We start from the raw sequence: 18,126 nt of genomic DNA, 5'->3' as shown, positions 1-18,126 counted from the left end.
GACGTTCAGAGTTGCTTCAGATGGACTTACTTCGACTTCAGTTTCGTGCGGTGTGTTTGGGTTTGGAGCGGTAGAAACTTTGCATCCTGTATTGTGAACTGATAAGTTTACTGTTTTCAGATTGCGCAAAAATTTCCTAGAGCCGTTTCCACATCTAAATTTGGTTGCAGGTTGATTTTTAGGATTTTTTCCGCAGATTGCAGGCTTCCCAACAACAAGTGTGGATACTGGAGTTGGCGGTCGTTTGGGCCTTTTAAAGATGTCATATATCTCCACAATTCTGGGGGTAGATGAATCACCTATGCACGTCAGTTTTTTTCCATCATTTGAGCCTTTTACTTGAGACAATAGTTTGCTTCCTGAAGAAGAAGCTGATTGAGGGTCTGCGAGTGCAAGGTTGCACGGTTGTTGACTGATTTCAACCACCTCATCAAAGGAGGAAACCGTTTGCTGAAAAAGGTCCTTGTCGCATATGTTAGACGTTAAATCAACTGCCAGGTGCTGCAAGTGAGAACCCAAGGACCTGTCGATATTCGTTGGTAGGTAAGGTGTCGTAAATTGATCTATTCTTGCGTTTTGCTTTTTCATAGCAGGTAAAGATGATGTCCAATTTCGGTTGTCCTGCAGCAACATGGAGTTTGAGGATGTTTCATCAAGCGAACACCCTTTTTTGTTATGTGCTTTGTCTGCAGCAGGTACTTCTGGACTTGCAATCGGCTTGGACTTTGCTGGATTTTCCTTAAAAAGTTTTAACGCTTCGCACGCCACTTCTGCCAAAAGTTTTTTATCCTCGTTGTTTGAGGTGAAGCCAGAAACAGAGTTTAAAATTTGATCGGTTTTACCATTTACGGAAGTCAGCTCGGTTTTACAGTTTGTTTCTTTCCTTTCCATTTCTATTATTTTTGTGTTAAGAAGTGCAGTTAAAGTTGAAAGATCCTTGATGTTTTCGTTCATGTGCTCGTAAAGTTTAAAAAAGGGTGCAATGGATAATCCCATGGATGCTATAATAGTGGACTGTAGTTCTTTAGAATTAGATGGATCAGGAAAAGCATCTTTACTACAGTTAGAACGAATTTGTTTTAATGGATAAGTGCGCTTGCTTGATCTGATTTTAGGGTATGGACGCTCCATAATTGAGGAGTCAGAGGAAGAAATTTCTGAAGCAGAAGTATGTTGAAGTTGATGTTCAACGACTTTTGAGAAAGGCTCCACATGTTCTGGAGAGGAGGTCTCGAAACTTATTTGAGCATTGCGAAACACCTGTTTCTGGGTAACTTTCAGTTTTTTTTTACTTGAGAACATTGCAGAGATGGTGAACTGCTTATGTTAATCCGTCTGGGTTTCTCTCCTACAGTGGCTCTACTTGTGGATTTTTGCATACAGTTTGCGGCCCCGTGCTTGATCTGTTCGTTTGTGTGTGGCATGATGACAGAAGTCGCCGTTTCAACATGCCGATTTTGTTGTGCTTTGTTCATTGATGCTAAGTCAGAGATTAGCTTGTTTGCAATATCAAGTGAGTTTCTACGCATCTCAGAGCCCTGAGGGGTGCATGAGTCATTACAAAGTTTCGGATTGATTGATGAAGAAGTAATCGGTTCATCAGTGATTAAACAAGTTTTCAGAAAAACCTCATCGCATGAGTTGTATGGTGTTTTTTCTCAGGGTATAACCGACGCGCTGATGTAAAAAGAGCGATTTATATTGATTGAGGTTACATCAGTGGAAAGGCGTAGAGCGTGAAGTTGTTATAGACGGAACCGCACGTTCCATGCTATCACCTCCTGAAGCAGCTTCACGATTAATACGTGTTTCGTGTGATTTACAGCTACAAACATCTGATTCAATAATTCTGGCTGCACCATTTTCAAAGTTGTCAATTACAGTGGTCTCAGAGCAGTGTTGGTTCGCACATCTACCTTCCGTGTCACTGCCTTTTTCTAGATGCTCAGTCACAGACTTAGACACAACTGCCTCTTTACTGTGGTCAGGTGTTAAATATACAGTGGGGTAATAAGTAGTGTGCTCAGCAGTGTTCGCGAAATGTTCTGAATGTAAGATCTGCGTTTTCACGTTACTACTATTTACTGCATTACGTCTGTCAGACGACGTGAGCAATTCAGACTCTATCACAGCTGCAGCAGGTACGGCCTGAGCGATGATTACACAATTATTAGCTTTGGTTTCAACAATAGTGAATGTGTCGTCAGATGTCACTGCGCCTTGCATACGTGGTGTACTTACTGACGTTGAGTTATAGCCGTGGCGTTGAGCTGCTGTCCTAGTCGCGGGAGCCTGCTGTGAGTCCGTGGAAATCCCTTTCTTTGACTGTGCACGAGTCTTGACAGGGTGCATGACTGTAAAAGTTGACGAGGCAGTCTGTACGGGAGAGTCACCAATCATCCGTGCTGCTGCAGTATCAAACTGAAACTAGACCACCCTTTCGCCGCAGACCACCAGAACAGCAAAACCGCACAGTACTCGCCCTTTCGCCGAGGGCTTACGCCGCAAGGGCGAGGAGGCGGCTCTTTTAAAGTCAGCTGGTCCTGCTGACTTAAAGGCACACGCACCTCCAGGTGTTGTCGTTGTAGAAGCTGCAGAAGGGGCATGCCAAAAACACTGCACCAAAACAGCACAGTACTCGCCCTTTCGGATCCAATCCATTTTAGGATTTAATGTACAGTTAAAGTCCCCGCCCCATAAGATCGCACCACCCAGTAGGGGGCCAATTTTGCCATATAGGGTCCTAAAGTATGCCGCTGTATCTTGGTTGGGGACGTATAAATGTATAATACTTCCCTGTTTTCCAGCATCCCCCCGCACCACTGTCATTCTGCCTTCTGGATCTATTGTGGTCTCCACTTTCTCTTGACCACATCCAGCTTCTCCTTAGTGAGATGGTTTTCCTGTAATAGTGCTATGTCAATCTTCAGCCTCCTTAGTTGCATCATTACTTTATTCCGCTTCAAATAGCTGTTAAGGCCCCTCATGTTCCAGGTCGCCATTCTAAGGTTACCCGATGCCATCTGTGGGTTGTCCCGCCTCCCCTCCCAGTTTCCCCCTCCTGTTTGGTTTGACACAAGATTGGGCTCGTTCCCCTCCCATTCCCAACAAAAACTCTCCAACTAGCCCCCCTCTCCCTCTTGCACAGCTATCAACCACTGCACGCCACACCTCTTCCCTCCCCCCGCCCTACCCCACCCCACCCCACCCAGTGCCCATCTCCATCCCTGGATCTCAGGCTCCCCCGCTTTTGGTCCTGCCTCCGGATGCCGAGGACAGGAACCCGGCAGGGTGTCACCGGTCTACCAGTGACCCAACTAATCTATTCGTTATGGGGGTATGAGGGCTGGTTCAGTTTTATTTTATATTTATATAGCGCCGACTGCGCTTACAATTAGACATAAACAAAGCTCAAGGAGCCAGAAAGAGGCGACGGGACGGAAGGCATATATATACCAGATAACTGATTCAGAGTGGCCTAGGCAGGAGGTTACTTGAAAAGCTCTGTTTTGAGTTTTTTTCGAAAGACCAGAAGATTGGACTCCAATCTAAGGTGTTTAGGCAATTTGTTCCAGTTGGAGGCTGCTCAGTAAGGGAAAGCTCTGCCCAAGCCGAGTTCTTTCTTGAATTTCAGGGGTGTTATGAGTCCATTTGCTTCTGATCTTAATGCCCTACGTGGATGGTAAAACGTACGTTTGGACTTCAAGTAGGCTGGTGCCTTGCCATATAAGCACTTGTGAGTAAGGCACATAGACTTGTATTGAATACGTTCCTCTATTCTCATCCAATGAAGGTCTCGTCTAGCTTCACTTATATGTTCACTTCTTGCTTTCTTTTTGACCATTCTGATCGCGTTGTTCTGGACCAGTTGGAATTTTTGAATGTTTTGTTTACTAGCTCCTACCAGGAGAGGATTACCATAGTCTAGGCGTGACATGACGGTCGCTCTTGCTATTGTGGCGCAGTTTTTCTCACTCAATAGTGGTCTGATAGCTTTAAGTAACTGGATGTAATAGTTACACTTTTTACTAACATACGTCGCCTGGGCATCAGAATTGAGGGATGCTTCCAGCGTCATGCCTAATGTTTTAACCTTATCTGTCACTGGAATAAGGGTTTCTTTGATTTGGAAAGCCTGATATTCCGCGGAAAGTTTGGCACGAGCCTGGGTGGAACCGAATACCATTAATTCGGTTTTATTTCCGTTCAGGCACATCCAGTTATTGTCCATCCAGTCTTCGATGTTTCCGTAAAGTGTATTTAGAGTCGTACTATCTTTAGCGTAATCCCCACTCAGTTACAGGACCAGCTGAGCATCGTCAGCATAGTTGGTGAAGAATATCTGGAGTTGTTGTAGTAGCTCACATAGGTACCGGATGTACAGATTAAAGAGCAAAGGGGATAGACTAGCTCCCTGTGGAACTCCGCAAAAGATGTTAAATTCAGAGGAGAATTTGTCGCCCCAGTGTACTCTATATATTCTGTTTTCTAGGAAGGATGTTAACCAGCTTATAGATTCCTTGGAACAATTAGCGACCTTCTCCAGTGCTTGTTTCAGGAGCTTGTGGTCAAGCAGGTCAAAGGCGGCACTTAGATCTAGCAAGATTAGTAAGCCAGCCTTTCCCTGGTCCATAATTTCCGACATTTTGGACTGTAAGTCCAGCATGGCGGTTTCAGTGCTGTGCACAGCTCTGAAGCCAGATTGTTGAGGGTGTAGAATCTCGTGGCTTTCCACATATTCTTGGAGTTGGGCTGTTGCTATTTTGTCTAGTACTTTAAGTGTGAAATTACAGTTTGTGATGGGTCTTAAGTTGTTAGGGTCGCGAGGGTCAAGGGTCGGTTTTTTAACCAGGGGTGTGACGGTAACCTTTTTTATATTGTTGGGTACTACTTGGTCCCGAAATGAGGTGTTGACAATTCTAGTAAAGAGTTGCGCATAAATTTCGGGATATTGTAGGATGATTTTAGGCGGGAGTAGATTTTCAGCGCAGGAGGATGGTTTCATAGTTGCTAACGTTTTTAACATAATTTCTGAAGAGATGGATTGAAATTGAAACTTCTCCTTGCCCGTTATTATTAGTTGTTCTGCAGGTAGGCTACGTTAATGTTTATTGGCTTGTGATAATGTAATTCGTTCTCTGGCTTTGGATATTTTATTCGCAAATGCAGCGTGAGTATTTTCGTATTCAGTTTGTGATGGAATAAATTCCGGGGCCAACGCCTTAGGTTTTTCTAAGGATTTAAGAATGTCGAATAGCTTACTGGCTGAATTGGATGATGCTTCAATTTGGCTGTTGAAATATTTCTTTTTCGCCTCGTTGATCCTTGTTTTGTAGGATTTTTCTAGTGACTTCCAGCTTGTTTTGTGGTCCTCTGTTTGGTTTTTAAGCCATTCAACTTCACTACGTTTTTTTTCTTTCTTAAGAGAGATGAGTTCAGGCGAAAACCATTTTTGATGGTTAAGGTTGGGCCTTACAGTTTTTTCTCGATTGGGTGCTTTCTGGTTGATTAACGTGAGAATCTGCTGATCATATTTTTTGATTATGGTGTCACATGACTCTTTTTCATTAATGTCAGCTAAGATGCTATTGATGCAGAGTTGTAAGTCGGCTCTTTCAATATTTTTAAAGTTCCTGGACAGAACTTTACTTGCCTTAGGCTCCTACACCATTAGCTAAGTCCCACTTACACAAAGATCATGCATCTAGGTATAGCCCTGGTCTCACGCCTCCAGCGGGCTATGTCCCTTGCTATATTCAAGTCCCAATGTCTTAGACTGCGACACCGTAGGTGCCACAGTCACACGTTACTTATCTGCGCCGTCTTCCTTCTGGATGCCTGATTCTTGAGGGCAGCTCTGCATGTCTAGCCATTCCGTGGCGTCTTCCGGGGTTTCAAAAAACAATGTTCTGCTCTTGTGGAACACTTTCAGTTTTGCCGGGTAGATCAGCATATACTTGTGACCTGCTTCACGCAGCCTTCTTTTCACGGCCCCAAAGTTCATGCGTCGGCGTTGCACCTGCAGGGTGTAATCCGGATATGCAGTTATGTTTGCCAACGCCCTTTGTATCGTTCCACCCTTCCGGAAGTGCTCAAGGATCTTCTCCTGGTCACGATAGTTCAGAATCTTAGCTGTCGCCCGCCTGGGGGAGTTTCCTGGTAGCGGCTTCCTCATCAGGGCCCTATGCGCTCTTTCCATGGCAAACCCCTGGGTCAGCAGTCCCGGGTATTTCCTGCAGTAGCATTGATTTGATATACTCCGTAGGGTTAGGTCCCTCAGTTCCTTCCGGCAGTCCGATGATGCGTATGTTATTCCTTCGGGCGCGTCCCTCTGCCTCCTCCGCCCTACTTTCCAGGTTGCCCACGCGTTGTACTAGAGCCTGAAGTTCAGATTTGTGGGCTGCGCACACCGCTGTGTTCGGGGCCACCTCTTTTTCTAGGTCACCTGTGCGTTCAGCCAGCGCTCTGATGTTTTACCGGAGGAGGTTCACCTCGTCTTGTACTGCCCCGAGTTTGAGCTCTAGAGCCGCCTTCAGCTCATTCATGGCCAATCCTAGTTTGGTCTCCCAAGCCACTTTTAGGTCTGCAATCGCAGCAAGGATCTCCTGGTCTTTTCCCACAGTGTCCATACCCCCAGAGAGGGTTTTGTCTTTGCTCCTGGCTCCTTCTGCCCGTGGTGGTGATCTGGCGTATTCATCAAGCGTGGGTTGCTTGCCCTTCGCTCTAGGCAGTTTATTAGCCATCTCGGTGTGTCAGGGCTGTGTATGCGAGCCCCGCAACGTGTGGCCTCTGGTCTTGGCTAGACTTGACTGCTTCTGGTGCCAGGGCCCCAACAGGCAGTGTTAAGAGTTCCCTTGAGCAACCAAATCTGCTCCTGGAGTGGGCTGTGTCCTCCCATGTAGTTGTGCTTGGGCGGGTCCGTCCGCTCAGTCTGCGTGCCCCAGCCACTGTTGGTCTGGTTCCATGGGCGCACCCCCCAGTGCTTATAGTTCTGTTTGGGTACTAGTGCTGGCCCAACATGTATCAGTCTCAGGCTCCGCCAGGTCACCGTTCCCTCCTTCCCCTTCGTGGTAGTTGTGGCGCTCTCCGTCAGGCACGCTTCACTGTGCCCCGCTATTTGCCTACTGCACAGGCTAGGGGGTGTCTCCTTCCCCTTGCCTTTATAACAGCTGTGCACTGCTCTTATTCATGAGGGGCATATTTGACAATTTTTTGCATCAGCATGGGCCGGACTTGCAGCTGAATGTTACATGCAGACAACACCTCCCACCATCGAGCAGACTACAATGGAAGCGCCCTGCACATCAGTCAGGCCTCGCTCCTCATTTAGTGAAGGACTGTAATGGGACCCCACGTCGTGTTGCTTCCCTCATGCAGTCAGCAGCGTTCGCTCTTGTGAGCGGACCAGAGTGGAAAACGCTCACAGTTCATAGCACCTCGCAGTCGCAAATTAATACAGGCAGACCACAGTGGAAGCTGCGCAGTGTCTGCTCTTGCCTCATTCCCAAGCTTCTTTAGTTTACTCCACTGGTCTATCTCGGCTTTACATTCAATTGGTACAGCTGACTGGGCCGTGGCAGACCTGTCACATTGTGGGCTGGGACAGCGGAACACTGCCCCTCATTAATACAACATCCGTGGCTCTTCGGTGGGTGTGATGCCGCACCCGCAGCAGCGATGACATACGCCATGCTACTCACAGTCCCGGCACCCCCAGGGCTCCGCCACAATCCGATAAGCCGCTTATGCTGGATCTTAACGGGTCACCTGCGGCTCCGGACTAGTCAGCAATACTCGCTCTGGTGCGCAGCGTCCACCGGTGACTCGCCACTGCAGAGCCGCGCTGCCTCCATCAGCAACTACCAAATCCTTTGTTGTCCAGCCTCCGCCATCTTGTTCGCCCACATCTTATCGTGTCACAGACTTTCTGCTGCACATATTTCAGGCGATCTGATTCCCTCCAGTCTGCAGATCGATTGCCTGTCTGCACGGCCACTTCATGCATCCAGGCAGCAATTTAAATGCACAAACGTGTCATATTTGCCTAACTATCGCGGGGAAATCATTGGCTCACGATTGGACTATTGCAACGCCCTTCTAATAGGGTTGCAGGAAAAAACCTTGCTAAACTTCAACTAGTCCAAAACAATTCCCTAAGGGCCGCCACTGGACTATCACGCAGGGACCACATCTCTGACCTCAGGCGTCCGGTCCACTAACTACCGGTCAAGGAAAGAATCTTGTTCAAAACCCTTGCCCTCACGCACAAATGTCTTCATGATCAGGCCCCTAATTATCTCGTCCAGAGATTTTCTAAACCCTATCCCTCTAGACCCTCCAGAGTGGGCTATTCCAACTTGATAACTGTGCCAAAAACCTGCAGAGTGCGTGCTGGTGGCACTAGTTTCCCCACCATGGCAGCCACCCTCTTGAACTCCCTTCCACCGCACATCAGACTACTTGACTCTCACACTGCCTTTCGCAAGGCCATCAAGACTAGTCTCTTCAAATAATGTGCCTGTTTTTTGCCCGCTACCTAGGACCCATGTATCTGTAACACTGTATGTATAGTCTAAGAACTCTTCCGGGGCGGCTTTTTTGTAACCATTAATCAATCCTTCTTACACACCGCTTTCAGCACCTCTATGCCTCCGGGCTGCAGTGCGCTTTACAAATGTAAAAAATAAAAAAATAAATATAGCCACAGTTAGTACACAGGATCATAACGGATCGGCAGGAGCCCTTCGGAAGCGTGTCCTACTGCATGGCTCTTAAGCCACGCCCCCCGCCTCCTTCTGACTTATGTAGCCTTCTCCCTCAGCTTCTTCAATGATCAGATTGATATGGTGTCTCAATTTTTCTGTTGGATCTGAACCTAACCTATGGTATGTATTTCTGTCTTGTATCAGTGTGTTCACCATATTCGGGTAGTCCTTGGTGTTCATAAGCACTATCGCTCCACCTTTATCCGCAGATTTTATAACTAATGCTTCCTTGTTTTGTAATTCTTTTAGAGCTGTAGATTCACCTCTGTTCATATTAGAGAAGGCTCTTCTTTCTTCTTTCTCTATCTCAGCCAGTTTTTTCAGCAAAAGATTCTCGAATGTTGTCGATTCCGCTGTGACTGCATGGGACGGTGAGAAATAAGATGACTTGTTATGTAGGTTAGTTACATCCTGTGCTCCTTCATACGTACTCTTCACAAAGTGTTGTTTTAAGCAGATTTTTCTCATGAGTTGTGTCAATTCGATTCTTGTTTGAAAAGGATTGTGTTTGGCCATGGGGACAAAAGACAGGCCTTTTTGTTACACACTTAGATGGTCTTGTGTCAATATGATGTCCGATAATTTGACTACTAGTGACTGTCCTTTCTTTTCATTGTGTTTTTTCTGTCTTTGTTCCCTTATTGTTGTGTGTCATTGCGCTCGTACCACCCCCTCCATCGGTTCCTGGTCACTTTGGTGGATTGTTCCTGCCACCAGCCTCTTTGTCTGTCTCGTTCTCTTGGTCCCTGAAAACCCAGACTGTTCCCACTTCTGTTTTGTTCTATATCCTCGAAGCAGAGATTCTTGTTGGTTCTTCCAGAGTCCTCATCTGAGCTTCCACTTGATAAGGTCCAGTTATTTGGCTTGGGTCTACTTCTCTGTTGATATCGCCTCCCTCTCTGTGGGCCATTGCTTCATAATATTCGTTGGTTGTGTACGGGTATTTCTTTTCATGTGAAAAAGCTATGTCTTTTTTTAATTTCATAATTTCTTTGTTGGAATTAAACTCTTTGAACTCCTTCATTGTGGCATCGAATGCAGCCATGCTTTTTAGGTAATTGCACACTATGGTTTTGGTAGCTCGGGCATCTAGATCCAATCCCCCGTACATTTATTTGCCATGAAACTCCAATCCTTCCTGAATTGTATGTGATCAAGGAATAGTCTGGGCTCTATTTTGATGATTAGACCATTGGGGGCTATATGGGACCTCAAGTACTCTGTCATTATTACACCATGCAACTCGGTTCTTATGAGATTTTTGTGTAGTGCCTCAAGTTCGTTCCACTAAGATTGAGGGATTTGCTAGTATTCCCTCTACTAGCTCTTCTGCAAAGGCTAAATATGTTGCCTCTGCCATGGTTAGTTTATCATATCATATAGTTCAAAAAGGATATCTTGGCCTCTAATCCTGGTCTTCCTATCGCCGACACCTACTCCAATGCTTCCGCCAGACAGACCCTTACCGACGTCCTCTTTGACGTTCCTTCCCCAGATCTATGGACTTATGGTCTCTGTGCTCTGCCCTATCTCCTCCTCTCCCATTAATGGTGGCACTCGCTGGGAAGTTCTCATGGCTTCCTTCGACTCCTCTAAAGTCATCATTAATGTCTACCTAAATGGCACTGTCATGGTCCAAGGCCCTCAGGCCAATCTCCTCCTCTTTGATAGGCGCTTCCCTCGCCTCATCAATTTCCTCTCATCTCCTGCTGTCCCCTCCTCTCCCCCTTGGCTACCTTGCCCTCTCTCTCCTCCTCCTCTGCCCTCCTAGGGCTCTTTCTCCTCTGCAGGGGGTACCTCTGATCTGTACCCCTCCCCGGAAGGTCTTTAAGGCTGGCAACCTTCTTCATATTGCCACTCTCAACTCTTGCTCTGCCGTCAAACACTCCTCTGACATCTGCCACCTCCTTGAAGAACTAGACCTTGATGTCCTTGGTCTTACTGAGACATGGTTCACGGCCAGCTCTGTTACGAGCGTTGACACTCTCCTCCCTGATGGCTACAAGATCCTCCCAGCACTCAGATCCTCCCGGTCCGGTGGGGGGGGTAGCCCTGATCTTTCCTGAGTGGATTCCTGCCTCTATCATTCCCACTCAGACCTACTTCTCTTTTGAATGCCTTGTCTGTAGGCTTTCTCTCTCGCCTACCCATTCTCTTACTGTGGTTACCATCTACCGGCCTCCTGGTCAAATCACCTCATTTCTCTCTGAGTGGGCAGACCTCTCGTCCTCCCTCCTGGCCTCTACCACCGGGCAACTCCTCCTCGGTGACCTAAATATACATTTAGAATCTCCTTGCTCCCCCTCTGTACTCTTCCGTGACCTCTGCGACTCCCTCTCCCTGTCCATCCTCCCCTCTGGCCCGACTGACTCTGCAGGGCACACACTGGATGTCTTGATCTCCTCTGACCTCCCCCTCTGCATCCCTCTGACCACGCCTCTCTCCTGGAGCGATCACTCCCTCCTCTCATCTCATCTCTCCCTCTCTTCCCCCAAGCCAAGCCTACCCCAACACTGCCACCTACCTTCTCGGACATCCATCCCATGAAGCGTGTGTCAGTTGAGGCTTTTGCCGCCACTTTCTCTCCCCCTCCACCTTTGGCTGTCTCTCATCCTGATACAGCCCTGTCTCTGCTCTACGCTTCAATTTCTGATACGCTTGATGCTCTTGCCCCTGTCATGAGGATCCGTTTGAAGTCCAAAGCCAAGTGCAATTCCTGGTATGACTCTGACCTAACTACACTTAAATGTAAGTGTAGGGCTTTTGAGAGGAAATGGAGGACTTCCTGTTCATCCTCTGACAAACTGGCCTGTCGCCTGCTACAAAGGCAATACCGACTCTCTATCCTCACCAAGAAGAGAGCCCATATTCAAGCTCGTGGCTCTGCGGCATCTAACAACTCGGCCAAACTCTTTAAAATCTGCAAGGAGCTGGCCAACCCTGCTGCATTCTCTACCCCTCCTGTTGCCTCCCAGGCTCTTTGCAATGCCCTTGCCTCTCACTTCATTTCAAAAACCCAGGACATCCAGTCCACCCTCCCCACCCACACTCCTCCTCTTCCCTCTCCATCTGTGCTTGCTGACCCTCCTTTAGCCACCTTCCCACCAACCTTCTCGTCCTTTCCTCTTTTCACCCCTGACGAGGTTGCTAGACAAGTCCGATCTATGAAAGCCTCTTCAAAACAGGTTCATCCCTGTTCCTCTAAAACCATCAAAGACCACATTGACACCCTCGCTCCGGCCCTTGCTGATTTTTGCAACCACTCCTTTGCCTCTGAGTCCTTCCCCTCCCCTCTGAAGCACTCCTTTGTGCATCCTCTTCTCAAGCAACCCACAGCTGATCCTTCTTGTCCAGCTAACTATCGCCCAATTTCCATTACTCCCTTTCTTGGCAAACTCCTGGAAAAGTTGGCCATCTCTCAGCTTAACCTTCATTCCAATTCTGTTGGCTGTCTCCATGACCACCAGTCTGGCTTCAGAGCTGCCAGAAGCATGCAAACTGCTCTCCTAAGCATCCGTGAAGATCTGCTCACCAACCTTGACTCTAACATTCCCTCTGTCCTCATCCTCCTCGATCTCTCTTCTGCCTTCGACACGGTCAACCATACCATCCTGCTCAACCGTCTCGATGAAAACCTGGGTATCACTGATCAGGCTCTGGCCTGGCTGACCTCTTTCCTCTCAGATCAACCCTCCCAGGTCTAACTTGGGTCCTTCCTTTCATCTATCTTTCTCTCTACCTGTGGTGTTCCCCAGGGGTCTAACCTCTCGCCCTGGCTTTTCAACCAATACCTGACAACTCTTGTCCACTGCATTGCCATTTTTTGCTCAAATTTCCAGTGCTACGCTGACGACACTCAACTCATTTTCAGGCTGCCCTCTGCCACCTCCTCTCCCTCTCTCATCTCCGATTGCCTAACTGCCATTCAAGATTGGTGTGCCGCCAATGATCTTTGTCTGAATGCCAGCAAGACGGAGATCCTCCTCATCGGCACACCTTCACCATCCTTCCCCTCACTCTCTGGCCGGCCTCCCTTGGCCCTCCTACCCCCACCTGCGAGGCTAAGAACTTCGGGGCCATCTTTGACTCCACTCTTTCCTTCTCCGCCCACATCTCTGAGGTCTCTAAAAAGTAAAATTTCCGACTGCACCTCCTCAGAGGTACTCTGCCTTTCCTCTCCTTCCCTCAGAAGCTCATGGTATCTCAAGCCCTGGTTCTCTCTAGCTTGGACTATTGTAACAGCCTCTATCTAAATCTACCTGCCTGTACTCTCCGCCCTCTGCAACTAATCCAGAACAGGACTGCAAGACTTGTCCTTGGCCTCAAGCCCTGGGATCGTATCTCTCCAGCTCTGAAATCTCTCCACTGGCTCCCAGTGGATACAAGGATTAAATTCAAAACCCTCTGCATTGTCCACAAGGCTTTCTGGGGCCTGGGTCCAAAATACCTTCAGCTATCCCTCCGCAAATACCTCTCCTCTCGAGCTCTTCGCTCCTCTACCTCCAACTCACTCAGGGTCAGTCGTTTTTCTAAGAAACGAGCTGGAGGTAGATCTCTGTCTTCGGCTGGGGCTTCCTTCTGGAACAGCCTCCCTTGCCACTCTAAAACTTGAGGAGAACCATCTCCGATTCCGGAAGCATCTCAAGACCTTCCTCTTTTCTTCTGCCTTCGCTCCCCCTCTCCCCTGCTGATCTGTTCTCTCTTGGCACCGTGCACCTGGCCACCCTCTGTCTTTTAGGCCCAGGTACCTGCTCATCCTGCCACCCTCCCGCACTGCCTCCGGGCCCCCCTTGCACTGGGGTCTGTATCTGTACCCATACAGCCCCCCTTTTTCTTCCTGCACTTATCAGACCTACCCTGTCTGCTGCCTTAAACCTAGCACTTGCAAATTGCTGTCTGCATTACCACTGTTTGTTGCCTTTATTATTTTATTGTTATTTATCTGTTTCTCCTCTGCTTCGCACTTTCCACTTCTCCCCCTTCCATGCACTTTTCCCCTTCCCCCTCTCCCATGCACTTGCGCGTTCTCAATGTCACTGGGCCTAGTAAGATCACTGTTTTTGTTCTCCCCTGTTCCTCTCCTGACCCTTGCCTTGTCGTGCTCTGAAACAGTTGTGTACGAGCGCGATAATAATAAAATATCAATCAATCAATCAATCAATATTCTTCTCGGTCACATACACAATAGTTCTGCTGAAAAGAACCGGAGAATAGGAAATTACAGACCCTGGACGATACAGGTACACACCATGTAAGCAGTGGTGAGACAAAAAGGATATTCCTATAAAAAATAAATACAAAACAAATATTTGAATGTTTCACAGATACCTGAATCACACGTTTGGGAAAAGCACACATAAGATCATCTGTACAAAAGAAAAGACAGGTGAGAAATCCTCCCTCATATGCAACCATATGTGGTATTAATAAATAAGTATTACACACACTAGATTAAAACAAACAAACACCTCCCCCTTTTCTCTTTCTCTTCCCCTTTAGGGCACGTGACCAGAATGCCACGGCCAACAGAAAATTGGGGAAAAGGATCCACAATCTATAAATGTGGCCTCACAGGACACGAATAGTCACCATTCTTGTTGTTGTTGTCTTTCTGCTCTGCTGTTCTGTTATTAAGAATTGAGACCAGTAACGCTGAAATTAGTATATGTCCTGAAGAAAGCGGGAAGTAATGAGATACCCTTGAAACCGGTTGACAACAGATCCAGGAGTGATGACCTAGCTTCCGTGTTCGATACAAACGGAAGTGGTAGATGTCAGGTTTCCACATTATTTACTTCATACTTGCAAGGGCCTAGGAGATTTGGGCGTTTCAGGCATTCTTTCTGGAGAACTAGAAGGGGAGGTTGGTTTAAGTATTAGGAAGATTCTGGTTTGAGTGTAGTAATTTTCATAGTTTATCTTCCCTTAACTGATTTTCATTTAGAAATATGTAATTCTCCCAAGCCAAGATGGTGGAACACCTTTTCAGCAGTGACTGGCTTAGACAATTGCAGTCAACATTGTGTTGTCACTTGGAATCTTTTCTATAATTCTAAACTGCCTTTCATTAAAGTTTCTTTCCGAGTAAGACGTGTTTTAGTTAGCTCCAGTAATTAAAGTAACAGTTTTTATTTAATAGTTGTAGACTACTGAATATTTTTAGTTTTAATCTCATCTAAGTATAATACCCACTCATAGTTAGAAGACTGCAGCAGAAGAAAGAAAAACCCAAGAGAGTCTGATTGTAGTGCAGCTCAGTATCCTGTCCACAAGAAAAAGAATAAGCTAAGTGATTATCTGGATCTTTAGAATTTATTTTGTAAAGGATTCAAGAATTTGTAATTTAACAACTCAAGTTTTTAAACTGAATTTGGAACTGTAAATTTTGTTATTTGGGTTTTTGATGTAATATTCAATTTCACGTGTATTTTTTGCTAATTACAATTAATAGGGTGTGCGGTTCTGATTCGCCGTGTTATTAACTTCCAAAACATTTATTAACGTTACTAACTTGTTGTTATTTGTTACACCGGGCGCAAGACGCAAGCTATCAGTCTACACGTACATTGCATGTTGTTCTATGCGTGCGATTAGCGAAAAGGACCCTACGACGTCGTGCGTGCGTCGCGGCCATTTTGGATACAACGTTGTGCATGCTTTGCAGCCATTTTGGATTTCGTTGATTTTTCCGTTATCTCCGTAACGCTTCTTACAAGAGACTTTGGAGTTAATAGACTTTCCAGTTGGAGGTTATTTTTTCCGATTTTTGTTATTTCAGACATCCTAATCGGATTATTCTTTTTTCAAATACAGCACCAGGTATTTTAATGAAGAAAGAAACAATATTCTAAATTTTAAAAGTTACCAAAGACTAAGATTAGTATTAGCAGTACATCTTTTTAAGGGTATTTATTTATTTAAGGACAATTATTCGTGTGCTAAAGGAAAGAGTATTAAGTGAAAAAAAGAACTGAAGAAGAAGTACTTTTTGAATATTGACATTACAAATCTTTGTGAAGAAAAGCATTTTACAGTAGTCTGCAGTCAATATAAAAGACACGTAAGGAAACAGCCTAAAAGCTATCAATCTTAGGCTACAGGTAACTAGAACAGTGTTGTTAAGAAAGCTTTAGTCATGTGTAGAGAGTTAGAAAATATATTTAAAAAGATTGCCTTCTCATTTTAGGTTCTCAACTGTATAAACACAAAAGACATTCCTGTGAAGACAGACAGAAGTGCCTGCAGTAGGAGTTCCTGTATTGTTTTCTCCATTCCCCCTTCCCCTTGGGTTTGCCTGTCCAATAGTTTTATAGAATCAGTATTGTTGGCTGGCAGGCTTAGGGGGTCTGGAGGGCCAGCTTCACTCCTGCAGGATCCTTCAGCAACAGTTTCTGACAGTAGACACGGCACAGACATAGTAGCATCCTTTTAAGATAAGCAGCCCCAACAAGATTGGTAGCTGTTTTTTGGTTTTATAAATTCCTTGATTAGTAAAATCAAGGCTTTGAGTACGGTAAGCCACACAGATCCAAGGAGATGACAATAAAGTAAAAATATCTACCTTGATGATGTGTGCAACATTTTAGCAGACAGGAAAGTAGTGAGCAAGGATAGGGAGAGACTTCACCTCCTTTTTTGTGTACCCTTGATAGGTGTAATATTAGTAACCACCGAGGGAGAGCCCCTTACCTGTAGAGAGGGCCAATTAACAAATATAGGGACATTTAGCTAGACATAGGGACTCAGACCATAGGGTTAATTAATTTGAATACATTGTTTATGTCTAAATGGTGTTACAAAGCAGTCAGGCGAAGACAGGATAAGGAAGCCTCTGACTCCGAGTCATTTGTATATACCTATCCTATCCTATCCACCTGTGCCAATGAACTCCAAAGAGTTCAGCCTAAGAGGAATTTAGCAGCTCATACCACTATAACCCTCCCTATAAATCTCTTAGCAGGCCTCAAGAACTTCTGGACAGCCCGGTCCAAGGTTCTGCTCCCAGAAGAGCCATTTTTCAAATCCCTTCCTCATTTAAAGTACTTATATTTCCTCCCAGCTTTATTGCTTCTAGATGGTGGTGGTTTGGGGCCTATGGAGTAAGGACAAATGCATCTGCGCTCCTGTCCCTTATGCAGTGTTTGCCACACCACCAACCTTGTAATGACGCCTTGTGTCTTTTATGTACAAACAGTGCAAGGTACTTTTCTATGCCATGAGTTTCCACTCATTGTGCCTCTAGTTGAATTTTGTTTGTCTCCAACCATACATGAAATGCATATGTAACAGTGCAGTGAAGTTTGCTCATATTACGTGCAGTTCTACAAGGCACCCTGGACCTTTTCGTATGGCTACTAATTCTCATATCTGTTGACCAACATGGAGCCACGTTTGATGTGTGTTTGTAAATAAGATAGTGTGATAATTTATCATGTGCTCAAACCTTCTTGCATGGTGTTAATGGGGCTCCCTGAAAGTGCATGGGTTAGTGCTCTACTTTAAATCTTGTACATATCTTAATTGTGATATAATAATTGTGATGGAATAACAATCATAATCACACTTGGGCAATCAAAAGAAATCAAATGACACCCGACAGTGAAAGTGTGCAGCCCACCAAGCGTGAGACTAATATAACGAGAATATACCAAATAACAGCTGAAGGGGGCATACAGCCTGGACTGCCTTGTACAGATTGTGGAACAATAATCTGGGCACAAAAACTATACATTCTGACAAGGTAAGTGGGCTTCCTGCAAATTGTCATGTGGGTGTGTCCCACAATGCCAGTTGCCATGCTGAAAGAGATCCTCTGAGGGAGCCCATGCTAGAAACTGTGCTGCTGCCAATGTAATTAAAAAGTGTAAGAACATTGTCTGTGAGGTGCGGCATTGCTCTGACATTGCCCTCAGATTGAGGGAGCCTTGCTGGCACTTACGGCTTCTCTCCTTCCTGGCGGCGGGGCGGGGCAGGCTGCTTTGTGCATGAAGCTTCCTCATCTCATCCTTGATGTTGGATATTGTAGTCCTGAAGAAAGGAGGACACATGTTCGTTATATATAGCAGTTGTGCGTGTTTCCAAACACTCTTGAAAGTTGGGCTCAGTGCTTGAAAATGATGGATACAAATTGCTAGGTGGGGTGCTGCCAGTGTACGCAACACCATGTGTGGTGTTGATAAGTGTGCAGTCTTCTTTGTGTGGTGCAGACAGTATACAACGTTGTGTCAATGCAACAGTTCACTCTTCTGTGTGTGCTGCTAATAATGTACTCCACCTTCCGTGTAGCGATGGCACTTTGTGCTGAAAAGCCTATGAATGTGTGGTGTTGATCTAGTACATACACATTGTGTGGTGCTGACAA

The 18,126-nt window shown here is 46.0% G+C and overlaps 1 protein-coding gene across 4 annotated transcripts in view; it reads right to left on the bottom strand.

The window, feature by feature from the left end:
* The window catches only part of LOC138549941 (rho GTPase-activating protein gacN-like), a 308,520-nt gene that overhangs the window by 59,036 nt on the left and 231,358 nt on the right, over positions 1-18,126 (bottom strand). For all 4 annotated transcript variants that reach the window (XM_069642373.1, XM_069642374.1, XM_069642376.1 and 1 more), the window contains one exon: positions 17,704-17,792. In XM_069642373.1, the coding sequence (XP_069498474.1) occupies positions 17,704-17,792 (89 nt within the window). The remainder of the gene's footprint in view (positions 1-17,703; positions 17,793-18,126) is intronic.

Source organism: Ambystoma mexicanum, chromosome 1q (genome assembly GCF_040938575.1).
Source record: "Ambystoma mexicanum isolate Mex_15411 chromosome 1q, UKY_AmexF1_1, whole genome shotgun sequence".
NCBI classification, from domain to species: domain Eukaryota; kingdom Metazoa; phylum Chordata; class Amphibia; order Caudata; family Ambystomatidae; genus Ambystoma; species Ambystoma mexicanum.
The sequence above is the reverse complement of the archived record's forward strand: the minus strand, read 5'-3'. Positions and strand labels throughout refer to the sequence as shown.